We start from the raw sequence: 19,217 nt of genomic DNA on the forward strand, positions 1-19,217 counted from the left end.
GCTTACAGATTGTACTCAAACCAATCCTAAAAAGTTGATTCTGTTCATCTGGACGTAGCGTTTTCAGTAGCAGAAACATTTTATTGCTCATCCAACTGACTTCTTCACTTCACTACGTCCAGATGAACAGAATCAACTTTTTGAGATTCCCCTACCTGAATGATTGAGCATGCATCAAGATTCCCAAACCAACAGCTTTAATTCATTATGTTGCCAATGAACCAGCTGTTTACTGGCAAACAAAACTACCCTAACCCTTTAAAAAAAACATATCTCAATCTCATGAACTTCTGCTCGAGACATCTGGCTTTCATTGCAGCCGAAGGAAGCAGTTAAATCAGATGCTAACAGCAGGGTAGCATAACGCCGTAAGTGAGGATAAAGCAACCAGCAGCTGAGGCAACAAGCTGTGAGGAGTAATGGTAGCAGTTGGGGGCTGGGTTTATGGATTTGCAAACAGAACAGTTAAAGAATTGTGCATTTGTGAGAAAAAATAAGAGACAAGTCTTGTTTTCAGATTGGATGATAACAAAGTAAAAGGAAAAGAAGAAAGAAAAAAGTTTTCTCTTCTTGCTCTTGTCTTGTGTAACAGGGTTTGGTTGTGGTCAAGCATTTGCACAGTCATCACAATCATCATAGTGAAAAAGCATAATAGGAAACTCTGGCATCACTGAAATACAAACGGCGTTTTGAATGTAGAAAGAAAAATCAAAAATCAAAGTAAATCCATTCCTTCCTTTTCAGTGTTAGCATTTTTACAAGGAGGGACGTGCTCACACACACACAGACACACACGGCACTCCTTGAAAAGTCTGTATGAAAGAGCTTAAATCTTTTCTCATCTCTTTGTTTTGACTTCTGCTATGACTCGTCTGACTGCATCACAAGGGTGCAAACTGAGTCATCATGTGAAAAGTGTTAACATAAACTTGCTGATGTTTCCTCTTTAGACTTAACAGTGCTTAACAGTTAGATATTTGGGTAATACAACAAGTTGGAAACAAACCTATCACAAATCCAAAAGAAAGAATACTAAAAGTCTGTAATTGTGGCTATAAAGCACTCAGTGTTTGCAATGATCAGGGTGTCAACAGCACAGAAAACACCACTGTGCACTCGTACGAACACAAACGCACAGACACACAAACACATGTGGTGTGGTAGTGTCTTACTTTTGGTGGTGCTTCATCAGACCCTCCAGAATCCCACGAAACAGTGACCTGTCTCCTCATCTCCATCCTGTTCCTCTCCTTCTGCTGGACCTTCTCTTCCTCTAATATTGTGCTAAAAGAAAGAAAAACAAACAGCAGGGTACTTGCATACACTCATACTCAGTGATGCATAAGCACATATGTAAATAGGCAGGGGTGACTCTGTCACAAATATGATAACAAACACTTGAGCCTGTTTATTAGAATGCAGTCCTGTGTTCTGGTATTTAACTGTGAATAATGATGATGTCTATCCACGTGCAGCATCCAGAGGCACGTAAATGAAACAGTTACTCGCACTGCTGCAGAAAAAAGGCTTTTGCATTCAGTGTAGAAATTTCATATAAATGCATGCTCTTACACTAACACACAATTCCCACTTTTTAGGGTCTTTCCCCACTGGCGATTCTTTACAAGCACGCTGCTGGCTTAAGTGGTTTTCTGCCTCCTCCTGTAAATATGAAAACTCGCTGTGAACCCCATTTAAAAGGCACACACTGTCCTCAGTATTAGTTTTATTACACTGTGCTGTGTACCCACTAAAATGCATGCATTCCTCGCACTCTGTTTGTACAGACTCTCCAAGCACAAACTACGTAAGTGAGAGTAAAATCAAATATCATTTTGTTATGAAATGCCCTACTGCTGCTTCTTTATACCCCCACAGTTTATCCCACATTAATCACTCTCATGGGGCCAGCTACTCTAACGCAACAAATTGAATTTATTAGAACTTTTGCCTAATAAAAATCATCACCGTCTCTCAATTTTCAGTCTTTGTCAGTTCTTTGCTGGCCAACTGTGCCAGCTCGCTAAAGCACTTAATCATTGACTCGCATTGCTTAAGAATGGACTGAATCACTCACAGTTTAAGCAACATCCCACGCCCCAAACCCAACATTTTTAGGTCTAGCGTAGCCAAAGATACCACATTGAATTTAAGCGATAAAATTACTGACCCGTTTCCTGGGAAAGCAGCAGTTAGATGAAGCCAAGCCCCGAATCCCAGAGGGAGAGCAGATGGTTTTGTCTTTTTACAAAACAGAAAACTGAACTTCTATTGAACAATCCAGCACAGCACCCTCTCTGCACTGCCACGCGCTCTTTCTGCTCGCCTTGCCTCAACAAGGGCAGGCGCTATTTCTAGCAGCATCGTTACGCTGTTCCTGTTCTGTTGTCTCTTGTCGATTGTTTGCGTGTCCTTGCACCTGCCCGAGTCAGTCTCCAGTCTGCTCTGCTTTTCCATCACACTCGAGATCCCTCCGACACACTCAAACACGGCGTAAACATCGACTTGTGTGAACCGACAGTCAGCAGCTTGATTATTAAGCTTTAAAACCTATTATTAATTACAATTATCTAAACTTACATTAGAGGCAATCCTTACTTTACTCAGCTAAAGACCTCAGATAAAGTTAAATCCTTTAGCAGCAGTTTTTCAGCAGTGCCTTTTACTTCATAATAATAAACAGTAGTAATCCCAGCATGAACAAATACAGATACAACACACACAATTACTTTGCTAAAACAAAACAAAACAACCTAAATGTTCGTGATTGAATTCCCAGTCTTTCTCTGCCTTTATATTTAATGTGTGTGCTTTCTTTTTTAATGTAAGCAGTCAGCAAATGAATCTGCCAGTCTTGCTTAGCAGTTGAACAGTAAATGACATCACGTACATGCAACAGCAATACCATCAACACCTGGCAACATCAACACAAACCGTCTCCTACCCCCACCTGCACTGCACCACCTGGAATAACAAGGCCTCCTCAGTTTATTTACGCAGGCCCTGCGGACTACATATTCTTAGGGTTTCGAGCAACACCCTGCTCTTAATCTCACATACTCTAGTTCTCACCTGAGAGCTGCCAGTATGACCACGACTGAAGATTATCAGGATACTAACATACATATGGCATCATGATGACTAGATGAGTGTGAGACTTTGCTTAGTAAAGTCTATAGTCCATATTTAAATCCTCCATCAAAAAGGAGTCACTGCTGTCACAGCATATTTATGCTTTTGCGAACGAGCCAAGTTCTCTAAAAAACAAAATACTGGCAATAAGCCTTCAGACTGAAACTCTGAAGACAAAAACGTCAAAGAGCATCAAAGAGGAACGCCAGAAGAACAACTCTGGTCAAAGGGATACTAATACAGGCTCCTCTAACAGCTGATTATATGCTAAATGAAAAGAGTTCGTCAAAGCCTGACATCACAACACTTAGAAAAGTCAAATGAGATAGAAGTGCAAAGAGATCAGACAATACTCTACCTTAGGAAAAAAAAAAAGTGTCCACATCCACCCGAGCACCTAGGAAGAATTAAAGCAGCCACTAGATGGGTGATGGCCCGACAGCAGTCAGCACTGATACTTTACTGAAGGTCACCGTGAACTGCAGAGGATATTAGCATCACTAGAGTCACAATGCCTATTTCTTCATGCGGGATAACATAAACCTGCTCTGTTGCAGCTCAGACACGTTTCGCTGCTGGGATAACGCGATCTGATCTTCGTAGGCTAGCTTTGACCGTGAGGAGTGCAGCGTTGCAGTAACTCTTCTTCTCTCTCCCTCACTCTCTCTCTCTCTCCCTCTGTTCTTTGGAAAGCTGTGGCTCATGGCAGCTGCACACTGTGTAAACACACACACACACACACACACACACACACACACACACACACACACACACACACACACACACACACACACACACACACACACACACACACACACACACTAGTAGTAGCTGAGAGTTGCATATTTGGCAGCAGGGACCTATAATTGATATCATGATATAAAAGCCAGCCAGACTGAAAGTAAACCAAATCGTATAACCTTATATGGCTCCACTTTTTCCTATTAATAGCCAGTGACCACGTCGAACATGGTCAATATTGACTTGGTAACCAAGACACTGGCTGAGGCCCACCGAGGGCTCCTTCGCTCTCAGCCATCCCAATTTGAATAAATGCACTTAATTTTGCCAGCTTAGCAGCCACACTGCACATGCACTTTTCCACACTATGTTCTCACCCTGTTAAAACATACAACCGCAAACATATGGAAGCATGTGTCAAAGTAACGAGCGGATTTCTGCGACGTGAAGGCCTCCAACTTGCTCTGAGCCAAAAGGAGGAGATGGTAAAAAAAAGCAAAAGAAGTCGGGGGGGTGCTGGAAAAGGTGGGAAAGGGAGCCTAACAGAAGCAGGATTACAGGAGAAGCAGGAGAGCTGACACTGAGAAAAGTGGAGGTGGAATGTGAGGTGTGAGTCATGCTGGTTTTAAGCAAAACTCATAAAACCACAGGACTTAAATATGCACCCTCATTTTCCTGTTTCTGTGTAAGAGAGTAAAAAAAGGTTAAGGTAGAGAGAGAATGTGCACGCTGAAGGAAACAATGATGGCATCTTGTTCCGCTGCTGCTGCATGCTCCACATGTTTCACACAGTAAGAATGTGACTTAAAATGTATAAGATACACAAACTAAGTGCAATATGTTTTGTCAGGAGGGATTCAGTCAGTTGTGGAAGCTTAGCTGTCATGAAGAGTTCATAAAATGACTAGAGAGGGCCTGTCTAGACTAAATAACTGATAGCAGCGCTTGCAGACTCCTTTCATGGCTCTCTTAAAGACTAATTTCCTGTAGACTATATGCAAAGGACAAAAATAAAGGCGAAACAATGTTGACACATTAACCTGAACTCTATCTGCAGCATGTTCTATTGTTAAGTGACACCTGGAGAACCAATGTCACGATTACGAGAAACAATGAGGATATTACTTCAATGAATATGTATACCAAGCATCGTCTTTATAGATTTTAGAGGTTCAGACTGCACTCTAATAAAAGTTTCATATCAGTCTTCCTAATCTCATAATCCATTTCTTTCATTTCCCATAAGGGGCAATGCTGAAACATCGCTTCCAAAAAACTGCAGGTCTGTTCATGCCAAAAGATGATGAACTGTTGAGTAATGACGGGTGGGTAAAGCATTGTCCTTACTAGCCTCTACCTAACCCCACGGTGTAGCACAATGAAAGAAAATATTCATAGTATAGGTGGTAGTAGAAGAGTCAGATTAAACTAAAGCTCCTGATCTGCTACACAACGCCGAGCAAGAGGTCTTAAAAAGTGCTGTAAAGCATGAACATACTGTAGCTTAAATAAATAATTTCAACTTGTTTGTGTGGCTGTTTTTCTGCATGTGGTGGCTTATAAATTCAGTCTCTTTCTTTGACTGTACCTGAAGATGATGACAGCCGACATGGTGACCAGATTATAGGCACACCCCTCTACCTGAGACTGTGCAACTGTAATGTCTTGATAAATGATAAATGGTGAATATATTTGAGCCTTCCCGTTAATAAGAGACACACTAGTCTGGGGCTCGGACTCGGGGAATTTTTAAATTACCAGCAGTGATGTCTGGTACTGCCTTATCTGATCGCAACACGCCCGGGATTTTGCGGAAAATGCGATCTATCCTTGCAAAACCATCTCCAGGCAAAATCTAGTAATGAAGCCGTGATGTACCATCTAACAAGGAAAGGCATGACTGAAGTTGCTTACTTGTCTCTGTCAACATCACAACTCTGTTACCATGGCAGCCATAAAGTCATCAGCCCAAACAGAATGCAAAGTGCACCCGGCTTCATACCTGAACAGGTTTGTGTTACATCCTGAGCAGTAAAGTACCCTTTTGTGTGCACTCAGTTAGGCTGTGAAGACTATTAATATTGTCAGTTGGATATCCTCTCACTGGTAAAAAAAAAAAAATAGGTATCTGAAAATATGTAAACAGTATACTTTGTAACATATCAAGAAAAGTTGTAATACTTGCTAATACTAGCATTATCCTTAGTGCTGATTAGTTGCAGAAGCTGTCTGTGCATATATATGGAGGCTGTCGATTGGTGACTTGGTTCCTCTCTCTTCCTCCATCGCTTTCATCAGCACCAGTATTATCATTCTGTTGCTTGTATGGGTTTACAGCTGGATCGTTTCATCCTCTTTGAGCCATGGATTTAGGGACTCTGACACATGATCAAAATGACCTGCTCAAGATCAAACTGAGCATCAGAATAAGGAGGAAAGTTGATATGTAGGATCTTTTACTGACTTCTTGATGCCAGAGGTCAGGGGAGAATTGCCAGACACTTTGAGCTGAAAGGAAGGCAAACCTAACTCAAATAGGCACTCGTTACAACAAAAGCAGTAGAATGCACAATATGTTGATGGGCTACAGCAGCAAAAGACCAGACTGGGACTTATGTTAGCAAATCACACAGGCTCACCAAAATCGGACAATAGAAGATTGAAAAATGTCACCTGGTCTGATGAATCTTGACTTCTGCCAACATTTGGATGGCAGGATCAGAATCTGCCGTAAACAACATGAAATCATGGATCTCTCCTTGTATCTATAGAGGCAACTCACTGTCAACTATATTTATTCAACTTTGTGCAATGTACTGGAAGTTATTTGTACATATTAGAGCCATTTCATTATATTTTATTACTTTGTAACCATCCATCCATCCGTTCGCTACCGCTTATCCTTTTCAGGGTCGCGGGGGGTGCTGGAGCCAATCCCAGCTGTCATAGGGCGAGAGGCGGGGTAAATTTTCTTGGCACACTGAGCCCCCTTGGTACCAATTGAGAAATTGTTGCCCATGCTGATCAAGATCAAGACAGTTAGTTTTGAAGCCAAACCAACAGTACAGCATACCTAATGAAATGCCAGTGAGTGTATGCTGGAATACAAATGTTACCTATAAAACTAGTCTACAAGACCTACAAACTTGTTTAAACAAGCCGGAAAAAAATAACCTGAGCTTGAATGAACAAAGAATCTTTCTTGGCACCCACAGACATTTTCACAGTCTGACCTGTGAAAATGTCTGTGATTAATATTTCATTTTGGTCTGATGTTAAGTCATCAAGAAAAACAGAAGACTACAAGACCACAGTATGTTTCAGACTTTCAAAAGTGCATCTACAGCGTTTCCTCGTTTGTCCCACTGCTTGTGACACTGCCGTGATTACAACAGACTGAGAGTGACACCTGCTGTCAAGCAAGTGTAAAAATACTGACAGCCCCAGTGGTACTCCTCAGCCTCCTAGAAGGTGCAGCTATGGTAATCAAAGGTGCGTCTTGAGTTATAGCATTCAATAGATTCTCAGAAAACTTGACCTCTGATCTCGAGGTCACTGAGTTTTGAACGTTTCTAAATTTTTTAATAGATACACCTATGGTATCAATTTGCAGAAAGTAGAACAGAAAAACATCCACTGGATTTCACAACACATTTTCACCTATAAATGACATACAAGTACTTTTACCTTTTTAATGTATTCAGATTACCTATTGTTGATGGCAATTGGCAATTTAAATTTACATAAAGGTTCTCTTTCTAATACGATAATGTAACAACTAAGTAAAATAAATGTGCCACTGCAGTCATTTTTCAGCTTTCTTCACCAATACCATTTAAACCAAAGCTTACTAAAAAGGACGTGGATGGTACACATGAAGTTGGGTAAAAAATACTGACGGATCTGAAATACAAATATTTGTGCTTCTTTGGATTCTGACCCTATATAGATGCATCCTGCCAGCTCATCTGCTGTAGGTGCCACCCTTTTTGTACAGCTGAGTCTACTCTAATAAGTACTACTCTAGTAAGAGTATTTAAGGCTAGAAAAAGGGGAGCTGTAGAGCTGCAGAGCATTTTTGTTTCGCAGCTAGTGAGCTGTGTGTGGTGGCTGCTTACTCCTGCTCTGTGGGCAAATGTGTGTGTTTTGGTGATTTAACCTTTTCGACTTTTCTGATTATTGACCAATTCCTGGGTTTGTTTGTTTTTTTTAACCTTTTTTTTTAAAGTGACAGCAACTTGTCTGTTTCTTTCAGTTTAATTAGGAACAAAAATATTAATAAAACCTTTTAATTTAAGAATTCTGACTCCACATCTCCTTTTGTTTTTTTTAACCCGACACCTTTTGTGACTTTTTAACAGAATGGAATATAACATGTTATCAGCATAACACCACACCATCTTCAGACTTATTTACATCTGTCAGAAGTGGTGCCAGTGGTAAACCTGCATGCTGTTGGGCTCTGAGCACCGGTCCTGCTAAAGGACTTTGAGCCCTCATGATACCATAATGGAGTCCAATCCTTTCATTCTGATTCAGATGGTCTGTTCAGGATTAGCCTGCTCAAGGTCATCGTAAGGTTCTGCTCCTCCTGTTCCTCCCTGCACAAAGGAGCAGATACCGGTCCTGCTGCTGACGGCCTGTAACAACCTCCCTCCTGGTATCTGCTCCAGATTTGAGACAGTGCTCAGAGACAAACCTTCTCGGAATGACACATATGGATGTGCCATGTCGCTAGAGCCGGACTACCTGTAACCTGAATGGTCTGTGGCCACCACCACAGACCATTTTGTTTTTGTTATCTTGATCTCTGAAGTTGTCATTGTTTTCATGACTGTTTCACTCATTTCTTTAGGGTTTAATTGAGACATGTCTATAGAGTAATGATGGTTTAAGGTTCCTGCAGCACAGTTCATTCAAGCATTCAAACAAAAAATCAATTTGCAGAAAATCCACACTCAAAGTGCCTCACACACAGTCACACACAGTCTCTCAGATCACACGCCACTGACCTCAGCTGTGTTTTAAGTTCATTAAAGCGTGGCCTCTTGCTGGGATCGTACGACCAACACTTTGTCATCAAGCTGTAGAGAGTAGGAGGACACTGAGGGGGCATAGCCAGTCGCTCGCCATTCTCTATCCTGCCTATGACATCGTTGTTCTTCACACCCTGGAAAGGCTTGATGCCATACATCAGAATCTCCCACATGCAGACACCTAAAGCAAGACAAATAACGTGAGTGAGAATGAGACAGCTGCCTACAGGGGTCGTAAAGCAAAGACACAAAGCAAGGGTAAAACAGAAGCAGACTGGAGCGGGACAAAACTGAAGCAGCACAGGCTTAAAACATACCAAACATCCAGACATCACTGGCTGTAGTAAATCTTCTGAAGTTGATGGATTCTGGAGCCATCCATTTAATAGGCAATTTACCTTTAGATGCTGAAAAACAGAAATGAAGAAAATTGTGTCACACTTCACTGATCAGGTCTGCTCTGAATAATAATTGAGCTTTTCTCCGCTGGATCACAAAGAAAGTAAAGCAAAGGTGGCGATGCTTTTTTACATACCTTTATAATAAGAGCTATCCTCCATGTATCGCGACAGCCCGAAGTCTCCCAGCTTCACACAGTCGACCGTTGATACCAGCACGTTCCGCGCTGCGATGTCTCTGGAGACGGCAAAAAGGAATTAGAGGAAGAGAAAAACACACTGATATAATTTTTTCTATTCAAATTCAGTGGTCGCATTCATATCTAACATGTGTTTTCTTTTTTGACAGAACAGTGTTTCAGTCCAGTAGGTGACAACGCCACCTACTGGAATTATATTTATTTAGTAATTATGAATATTTTGCTATATTATTTCCGTATGGCTCTTTCCTACCTGTGTACAAATCGTTTGCTCTCTAGATACGCCAACGCTGTGCTGAGCTGGTAAGAGTACAAGATGAGAGTAGCCAGATCCAGACTGTATTTCCTCACCTGAAGAAACGACCGAAGCTGTGTAGAAAAAACACAGGGAGATACTATATAAATAAAGCTGAAACGAAACACAATGAGAAAACAAACCAGAAAGCATATACATGAGTTAATGTACAACACCCATAATATTTAACCCTGGGGAATGTGAGGAAATAACTGACAGAAAAGTGTTTATCATCTGTTCTTAAACAAACACACAACAGGGTTACAGGTCACGTCTCAAAGACTCTGATCTAATTTATAGTTTCCAGTTTTTAAACAAATATAGAAAACAGCAGGGCTCACATACCACATGCACAGGGATGTAACTGTGCTTTACACAGATGCAACTTATACATATTCTTATTAGTGTCATACCTCTCCAAATGTACAGAGCTCCATGATGATCCAGACTGGATTCTCAGTGATGACTCCCATCAGCTTCACTATGTGAGGATGATCAAACTGACGCATGGTCACTGTAAGAAACACGAGAGGGAGGAGTCAAACAATTCCCCAAAAAGAAACCTTTTTTAAAAACTATTTAGAGGGTACTACGATTTTACTGCTATGAGGTCAGCATCTTACGTGCTTCTTGGAGAAATTTTTCCCTGACACTGTCTGATGTTGAGTTTTTGCACGTCTTCACTGCCACAGACAGAGCTGGGTTCTCCTGCAGGAAACACATCCAAACAAGCAAAATCAGCATCATTTCAACACCAACACGCAGCATATTCACTGTCTACTCCACAGAAGTCACAATCAAACTCTAAACAGTTTGCAGTTTTCAATAAAGGGCCTTTAAAATAAATACTGTTACCTATTAAAACTTGTTCTACAAGACCATCCCTTTATGGTTCTCTGGCATAAATGCTTTGACTGTGCTGTGTGTCGTTAGTGTGATATGACTGAATCAGTTTAGCCTCTCTTGAAAGTGAGTGTGCAGAGAGAGCGCGAGAGAGCAAAGACAACAAACGTACCGGGCTGATGTAAATTCCTTGGTGGACGTCTCCGAACTGACCCTCACCTATGCAGCGTCCCAACTCGATACGATCCCGCTGAATCTCATAGTCCCGCGCTGGATGCACAAAAACATGAACACACACACAGAGGAAAATGAACAGAGTAAACCTTCAGATCAAAACAGACACAGATTAATGTCCACACACTGGGCTTGCATTAACCAAGCTTGTCAGAGCACTTTATAGTATTTTACAGCCTGTCTAAAAAAATCTGTAGTTTTAAACAGCTTAAATGTGCATGTTTGAGTTTAGTTTCAGACCGCACCATGGAAATAAATTGAATTCTGTCAGATGCAATATTTCAAAAATCTGACCTACTCTGACAAGCTTGAATTTATAAATAAGCTCACCATCAACAGCATGCAACAAGAGCATCAGCAAACCACAGCCAGACATGCCATGTAACACAGACAAACAGGAGCCAATTACAATGAGCATGAATTTCTATGTTGATTCAAATGTAATATGGATAAAGTCAGGTGGTATATGGTGAAAACTCTCAATAGGCTCACAGGCCAACAGAAAACCTGTTGCTTTTGCTCAGGACGCAGATCACTGGAACTGTAGCAGCTCAATATTCTTTGTGTTTTCTGTCCAACGTGGTTGGTAAAAATGAGTTTTTTTAATATTTTGTTTCAGGTTGGTCTGTGAGATGCAGGCTGTTGAAAGCTGAAGTTTGCTCATGGCACTGCTGACCTGACTTTGTCCATGTAAGCTTATGAATAAAGCACACGTGAAGCCATAAAGGTCACTTTACAGTATTCTCTGCACTTTTATGACAATCACTGCTGTTCAAGCACATGGGCGACTTTTAGAGACAAAAGTTGCTGGGCAGTAAAACGTAGCAGCGATGACCTCAATGTGGAAACAGGCTGCATGATACAGTAACAAAAAAAAGGGAGCCCTAATTATTGCTTTTGCTCTGTTCTCTGCCTCTAAATGTCACCCGTGTGGCTGACGCTTTCAAAAATCCAGTGTTAAATAATGCAGTAAGACTATCCTGTTTGTTAGTAGTCTGGGTTTAAAATGTTCCAGTGTATAAATGTATGCATCTATTTAAAGCCGTCCCTCTCACTGCACTTACTCCTCCAGGCAAAAATTGCAATAAGGAGGATGCTCTGAATCAACTTGCCTGGTTACAAAAATATTTCTGAACGCCGGCCATGTTTCTGTTACTCTGAGCAGTGAATAGTGTTTTAACAGCGGTTGACTGTTTATATTATTATTGATAATGATAATTTCTGCAGAGTAACCTAAGCTCATTCTCAATTTGTTCCACCTTTTAAACACAGACAAAAACAAGATCCAAGTCCATTTGGGTTGTCTCACTTCTGAAGCTACCACCAGTTTAGCAGAAAGTCACAGCACATCACACATGAGCAGAGGGGTGTTTGGTGGTGGGGGGAGGAGGAGGAGGGTCAAATCAACAGGGTAGAGGTACAGAAAGAAACTCTGATTTTTTTTTTTTCAGTCACAAGCAAACGTAAAAGGGTCACAACAACCACCAAGTCAAAGTGCCATCACAGTACAACCAGAGTTATGGTACTTTTTCAATCATTACCTTGGTCTAGTCCATAGTATTCTGGGAAAATGGGTTAGTGATAAGAGACAGAAATAGCTAGCTGTGAGTACAGAGAGCCACATATTGTTACTGGAGTCTCTACTAATTAGGTCAGTGTTACTTTAACAGCTGCAGCGAGTGTGAGTGTAACAGTGATGCTGATGGATTAGGGCTACTGTAAGTCAGAAACAGTGTTATCACATTAAATAACTAATAGGTAAGACAAATAGATAAAAACCTTCCACTGTATAACTGCTGCAGTGATTCATACGTTTTGGTGGTCGACAGGTTATTTAACTCTATTTAACCTTAACTGAGTAGCTTTTAATGTCTTAAGAAACCATATCAGAAAAAACATACCGGGGTCTTTGAAAAGCTGTTACTCAGTTTCATGGTCAAGCTCCTTGCCTGCTTCAAGCAGATTATTAAAACTACTAAAACTGGGTTAAGAACTGTTCAACGTATTAAAACCTGGAAGGACAGCTGTGAAACATCACCAGAGGAATGTGGTCAGAAAACAAAATCTTGAATGATGTTTAAAAGTGAAAGTAAGAGCATTTCCACACGCACAACGTGAAGAGAACTCAAGGGACCAGTGGTAGTGACTTGCCAGTGAAGCTGATTTGAAAAAAGGCTTCAGTTTGGTAGAGAGCACAAAGACTGGACTCTGGAGTAATGAAAAAAGGTCATGTGATCTAATAAGTCCAGGTTTACCCTGTTCCAGAGTGACGGGTTCATCAAGGTAAAAAGAGAGGCAGATGAAGTGATCCATCAATCACGTCATTGTTTTGCTTACTATAACAGTCTGTGGGCGCACTGTTATGATCTTGGGCTGCTTCAGTTGGTCAGGTGTAGGCTCTGCAACATTATGTGCCCAAACAATGAGGTTAGCTGGATCTACTGAACGACCTGACAATGTCAGGATTCCCTGGGATCAAAGTGGGAAAGAGCGAGCCTAAACCCTGATAACAGTCTTTGGGATGTGCTGGAAAAGGCCAGTCCGACTCTTCCATCGTCAGTACAAGATCTTGGTGGATAATTAAAGCAACACTGGCTAGAAATAAATGCTGTGATATAGCATATAGGTCCTAAAAACCCACAGCACATGTCATCACTAGCTATATTAGAAAGGTGCAAGTTACAAAGCAAGCAACTTGCTAGCCAAATAGTGAACTGCTTGGAAACCTGCCATTAACACAACCAAAATACTTATTAGCACACTCAAACTACCCAAGTACCAACATAAACAGCTGAACTTGACCTTTTTGGAGAAAAAAAACAAAAAAAGCTGAATGAGCCACTTGCAGTTCTGATGCAAACGAATGTTTCAATGCTTTTTGAGATTAGTAAAAAGCATTGCTGCTGTAGTTATTTCTTTGGTACTGTGTTTACATGTGTAAGTCCAGAAGACTGAACTACAAAACTATAATTTATGAATGATCAAAAAGCAAAGCCATGTTGGGATTCAGCTGCATTCTGCTTACATGGAACGAGTGCTTACGATACTCAGGCAACATTTTATGGCAGCTTGAAGAGGCAATTTGTCAAAACAGCTTAAAAAGAAAATACACTCCATCTTCCACTCCTTTGACTACGATGACCTGGATGACTGAGAACCTTCACAGAGATACACTCCATCTTCCTATCCCACATTAAGCTGATACTGCCCGTCTACTCTGCCTTCTTATGCTGCCTATTCACCACAGCCACACAGCATCGAATTCAGCTTAACATGAGTCTTAAGCCTGGTTCACAGGCATCGCTCAACAGCAACAGCAGTGCAGCAGAACCTCTTCATATATATTTCTTATTTATTCAGCAATGTTTTAATTAATGCAAAGAACTGTTCAGCCTCCATGTATGACACACAAGGCCAGACAAATGCCTACGCTGATGTCTCATACTAAAAATATTACCAGCCTTTCACACTGAGCGCTATCACGGGAGGAATCAGTCATTTGTAAATGTTCACTAAAAATGCAGACAATACGCGCATAATACGTCAAAAGAATCTGAGGAAGCTGCGGCTCTTGCCAAATCTTGTGGCAACTCGTGAAAATAAATATAGACTGCGAGTGTAAAAATACACACAGAATATGGTCAAAGTGGCTTCCCCCTTTTAAATAATAATAATGTGACCACGGAAAATGTGATCATTCACACAGGAGTCTGACCAGATCAAAAACCTCTTGGAACATATCTAACTGCACTCAAATTCATGCTCTAAAATTATGTCAAACAAAGAAATCTTTACATCAGGTCTGCAAGGTGACTTGATTTAATTTCAGGTGCTAGGTAAACTATTTAAGAATAAAATATTGTGCAAACGTCTTGAGTTACCCATTTTTTCTTTATATTGTGCTTCCAATGATCCAGACTTTCTTGTCTGGGTGATTTATTTATTTATTTTTTAATATACCGTAATTGTCGGGCTATAAGCCGCTACTTTTTGCACAAGCTTTGAACCCTGCGGCTTTTAGTCAGGTGCGGCTTTTCTATGGATTGTCCATGATTTTTGTCATATCGTAAGACGATTTGTTTTATTTGTTCCGCTGTTGTACGGCACTACGTTGCCTGGCGGAAGGGCATGTGATCAGACACACAGTATCGGGGTTCAAGAGTGGTATGTTGGTCACATGTCCATCCGCCAGGCAACATAGTGCCGTACAAGTAGCGCGAAAAACAAACTTCAAAGTAGCGCTACGCGTTCAGCAGGAGGCGTGGATAAACTTGCGAAAAGCAAGTTATGCTCAACTCCACCGGTGGAATCTGACAGTGTGGAAAAGTGTGAAAACATCCACGATCACCAACGGATTTCGAAGGGCTGGACTGCTGCATGATGGAGAGGAGGACACCGCCACGGCCCTTCTGAGGGTGTTCGACTCTGACACTGACAACGAGGATTTCTTTGGTTTTGAAAGTGACAACGAAGGAGAGAAGCGGAGAGTGGATGACGTAGCCATCCTGAGCCTGTTCGTATCCGACACTGGAGAAGAGGACTTTGGTGGTTTTAGTGCGCAGGAAGATGGTGGTGAATGACTGACTTTTCTTCTTGTTAAAGCCGTGTCGCTGCACCTGAGCCTAAAAGGTAGGCCTTATCTATTTTTCTGGTGTGCTGTAGGTTATTGTTATGTACTACATTTGTTACTCATTTATGAAGCACAGTACATGTTTCGTACTTGTAATTACCGCTACTTGTACATATACCCTAAAAAGTTATGCAAATATGTACCCCTAATTTGTTTTTCAAAATATTAATAAAAGGGGTGTGTCTCCAAACAGCCATCTCTTTCCTGACAATTCCCTTTGTGCATATTCTCTTACATATGATAAGTCAACATTGAAACACCTGCGGCTTTTAGTGAGGTGCGGCTAATGTATGTACAAAACAGGATTTTCCCCTGATTTTAGCTTGTGCGGCTAATATTCAGGTGCGCTTTGTAGTCCGGAAAATACGGTACTTTATTTTATTAAATTGTGGGCATTAGTTCTCCAGGCTTTTTGAAGGTCTGACCTATGAATGATTCAAGCATAAAAAGGCACCCAACTAAAGGGATGAGCCATTGTTGTGTTTACATTTTATTAGTTGAATCGATGAACGATAGTTGAACGATAACACAGTTTGAGAGGTATAAAAAAAAGAGAGCTGTTAGCCAGAAACGTTGCATATATTGGCATGGTGTGCAGTGTGACTTCAAAAAATTTGAGGAAACTGGACAAGTGGGTGACAAAAGAAGTGGCCTAAGCATATGCAGCTAATGAGCAGTTTTTTAAGAAAGCAAGCAAAGAACCTCAGAGATCCATGAGACCCTTAAGTTGAAGCCTCATGAGAAATGGTGTGAGTGGAAGGATGGCTGTAAAGATTCTTAAGGGAAACAGAGATAAGGGTGAGGTACGCCAAATTACTCGGACAACTGACTGAAAATCTGTGACAACAGGTCTGATGGAGCGATGAATCCAAATGTGAATTGCTGTTGATTTTTTTTCTAGATAGTGTAGTAGTGAAGAGTAGACAGGAAAGCAGACAGAGAAGACGAGGAAGAATCCTGTATTCAGCCTTGCAGAATATATGGTCATCCTGAACTACATTAGCACCCAGTATTGCTAGATTCTTTTTCACCATGCAGCACCATCTGAAAACTTGTATTTCCATGTATGCATGTTTCAATAAATCACCGCTCCCATTTTCCAGTTCCAAATCACAGTATATACAAATGAAGGGGTGGCTCAAGACTTTTGCACAGTACCGTATACCAAGACAAATTAAATAAAATACAAAGATTTTCACAAGTGAACGTGTGTTACAGTAAAGAGGTTCCTGACTCTAATCTCATCCAAATTTAACTCCAGAATTCATCTAAAATGCCACCACACTCAGACAACATGCCTGTTCATGGCTTTTAATCTTCATCTATAATCAAATCAAGAAAAAGAAACGGTGAAGTAGACAGAGTGTAAACAAAGTCCCTCTATAAAATGCCTCTGATATAAGTCTGACACGGTCCACTGATAGCGCAGACACAAACAGCTATCACTGCCTCGCCACTTGTCACTTTAGCTGCCCCCAACATTTATGGGTATGTGTATCAGCGTATGTCTACTTACTCGAAGGCATGGTGTAGGTGTCCTCCTCGTCTATGATCTCAGCATAGTCGTCTGTTTCTGCAGAGCAAAGAAAAATCAGGATGAGAAAAAGAGCCGAGAACAAATCAACAGGTTCTGAGCTGATGACAAGCTTGCATCTAAAAATCACTACAAAGTTCTCGGTATCAATGATTCAACTGTATAACATGCCACCATGTCTAAGACCTTCCAACATCACTAAATAACTGAGTCCAGTGAGCACACCTTCACCGAGACAAAGACTGCAATTTGCAACATTAAGAGAAACACCATGATCAGAAAGAACTACCTTGCCAAAAGCCCGTCACCATACCCGACTCCAAACACATGCACAACAACTGAAACGTTCGTGTACTACAGTGTGGCCTCACACAAGGAGTGACACGGAACAATAGAGAGGGAGAGAGAGGAGAGGAAAGGGGAGGGATGGAAATATTCTTTCTTTCCAGAGAAACAAGCTGGAGAAAAACAGGTTTAGTCATGGAGAGAACTAATACAGAGTCGAGCAGGGACAGAGAGAGTTAGAGAGATATTCTCCACACATACGGCAGCCTTAATGAAGATACAGAGCAGGAATTCCACTGTTACTAATGAAGGAGGTTTAAAGAAAATGTAGTTTACCATCGCCACTAATGTGACCTGCAGAAGCCACAAGCAGCATGAAACACAAACACCGGGGGAGAAACATGGAGAGAAGCATTAGTTTTACCGTTAATGGTTCTAAAAGGTCTTTTTTAAAATGTCATTTTAAGTACACGTGAATGAATCTGAAGTCAGTCGACAGCCTGAGCAGAGACAGAGTGACAGTGACTAAAGCTCTCCACCAAGACATCTGGCCAGACAAGGACTCTTCACTGCACACACAGATGAGGCTTTATGTGGTAACAGCACTCGCACACATATCTGTGAACCCTTTATCTAACTCTTAGCCGTCACTGTCATTCATGACATTTAGAGCAGAGGACAGAGAAGCACAGTGACAGAGGAGAAATGGACTGGCTAGCAAGAGGAAACACGACGGGGGGGTTTATACCTGAGACGCAAACTGCTCGAGTTCGTACTCCGTCCATCCGCTTTTCCATCCGCTTCTCATGGTTTGAAACTCTGGACCAGAGAGAAGAGAATTATTTTGGGGATTTGGCTCACATTGTCTTAAGACAGAATGAGCTGCTATTTGCAGCTACGAAGACAGCGGCGCAAAGAGGGAAACGGAGAATCCTCCCACATCCTGTCATGTGTGCTTCTCCAAGTGTCAAACATTAAAAACCAAAAAAGTTTCTAAAGTTTACAGAGAATATTATATTTACCTTATAAGCAATTCAAGAATTCATGGATTTGAGACATGCTTATGCTCACTTTAGTTTCAGAGTCATAACAAAATGTGTGAAACCCATAATAACCACCCAATCAATCAAAAAAAAAAGAAAGATAACAGGCTCCACTGGTAAAAGAAGGAAGAAGATAGCTTGTTTTCACTTAACACAGCCCTGAACGAGCATAAAACAAATTAGCAGACTTACTTTGGTATAGATGGCAGAGCTCTGTCTCCCTCTGCAGAGACAAAATACACAATTTAATTGGTCACAGAGCAGACTGACTTCATGCTAGAGCTACGATTTCACAATTTCTTTGTAGCCATAGCTATTTTTAGGAAACACTAGCCAGACACCATCTGGTTAATCAAAGCGACAAGCATAAAGCCTCACTAGTCACAATCAAGACTCCACCTCAGTCTGAGAGATGACTTGACAGCGATTTCAATGCGGTACTATTTACAGTGTTTGCTTTTTTGTTTTAAGCTACTGTTAGAATAGAAACAATAGAAACATGACCACAATCATCATCTTTGCACAATCTTACCACTACAAAGCTACAAAGCTAAAAACAAACAAACCCCAAACAAGCAACAACAACAAAAAAGTGTAACATTAGACTATAATATAAAATCTGCACAGTTGAACGTCCTACCTTTGTGGACCCTGACGATGAAGGAGTGAGTAACTGAGGAGACGAGCCGACAGTAACCGTCAATCAAGTCAGCCATGTTTTCTGCCGTAGTCAGCAATGCTGTAGTGACAGTGAGGGGCTATACACACACACCCACAGAAGGATTAGTGTAAGAACGGGACAGAGAGCTGCTTCACAGTGACACAACGAGGGCTTTATTAGGAATA

General features: G+C 41.1%; 1 protein-coding gene across 20 annotated transcripts in view; it reads right to left on the reverse strand.

Moving 5' to 3' along the window:
• Window positions 1-19,217, reverse strand: part of LOC146377262 (focal adhesion kinase 1-like) — a 69,953-nt gene that overhangs the window by 23,007 nt on the left and 27,729 nt on the right. For 14 of the 20 annotated variants that reach the window (XM_084945022.1, XM_084945017.1, XM_084945026.1 and 11 more), the window contains 14 exons: window positions 19,012-19,129; window positions 18,564-18,594; window positions 18,077-18,147; window positions 17,665-17,682; window positions 17,026-17,082; window positions 12,421-12,441; window positions 10,818-10,915; window positions 10,426-10,510; window positions 10,216-10,316; window positions 9,761-9,876; window positions 9,445-9,545; window positions 9,227-9,316; window positions 8,886-9,090; window positions 1,173-1,284 (listed from right to left, as the gene is read on the reverse strand). In XM_084945022.1, the coding sequence (XP_084801148.1) occupies window positions 1,173-1,284; window positions 8,886-9,090; window positions 9,227-9,316; window positions 9,445-9,545; window positions 9,761-9,876; window positions 10,216-10,316; window positions 10,426-10,510; window positions 10,818-10,915; window positions 12,421-12,441; window positions 17,026-17,082; window positions 17,665-17,682; window positions 18,077-18,147; window positions 18,564-18,594; window positions 19,012-19,129 (1,224 nt within the window). The remainder of the gene's footprint in view (window positions 1-1,172; window positions 1,285-8,885; window positions 9,091-9,226; window positions 9,317-9,444; window positions 9,546-9,760; window positions 9,877-10,215; window positions 10,317-10,425; window positions 10,511-10,817; window positions 10,916-12,420; window positions 12,442-17,025; window positions 17,083-17,664; window positions 17,683-18,076; window positions 18,148-18,563; window positions 18,595-19,011; window positions 19,130-19,217) is intronic. The other 6 variants (XM_084945021.1, XM_084945032.1, XM_084945029.1 and 3 more) reach the window with 3 other exon arrangements.

The sequence above is a fragment of the Perissodus microlepis genome, chromosome 11 (assembly GCF_051167445.1).
Source record: "Perissodus microlepis isolate ML-2025 ecotype Zambia chromosome 11, ASM5116744v1, whole genome shotgun sequence".
NCBI lineage: Eukaryota > Metazoa > Chordata > Actinopteri > Cichliformes > Cichlidae > Perissodus > Perissodus microlepis.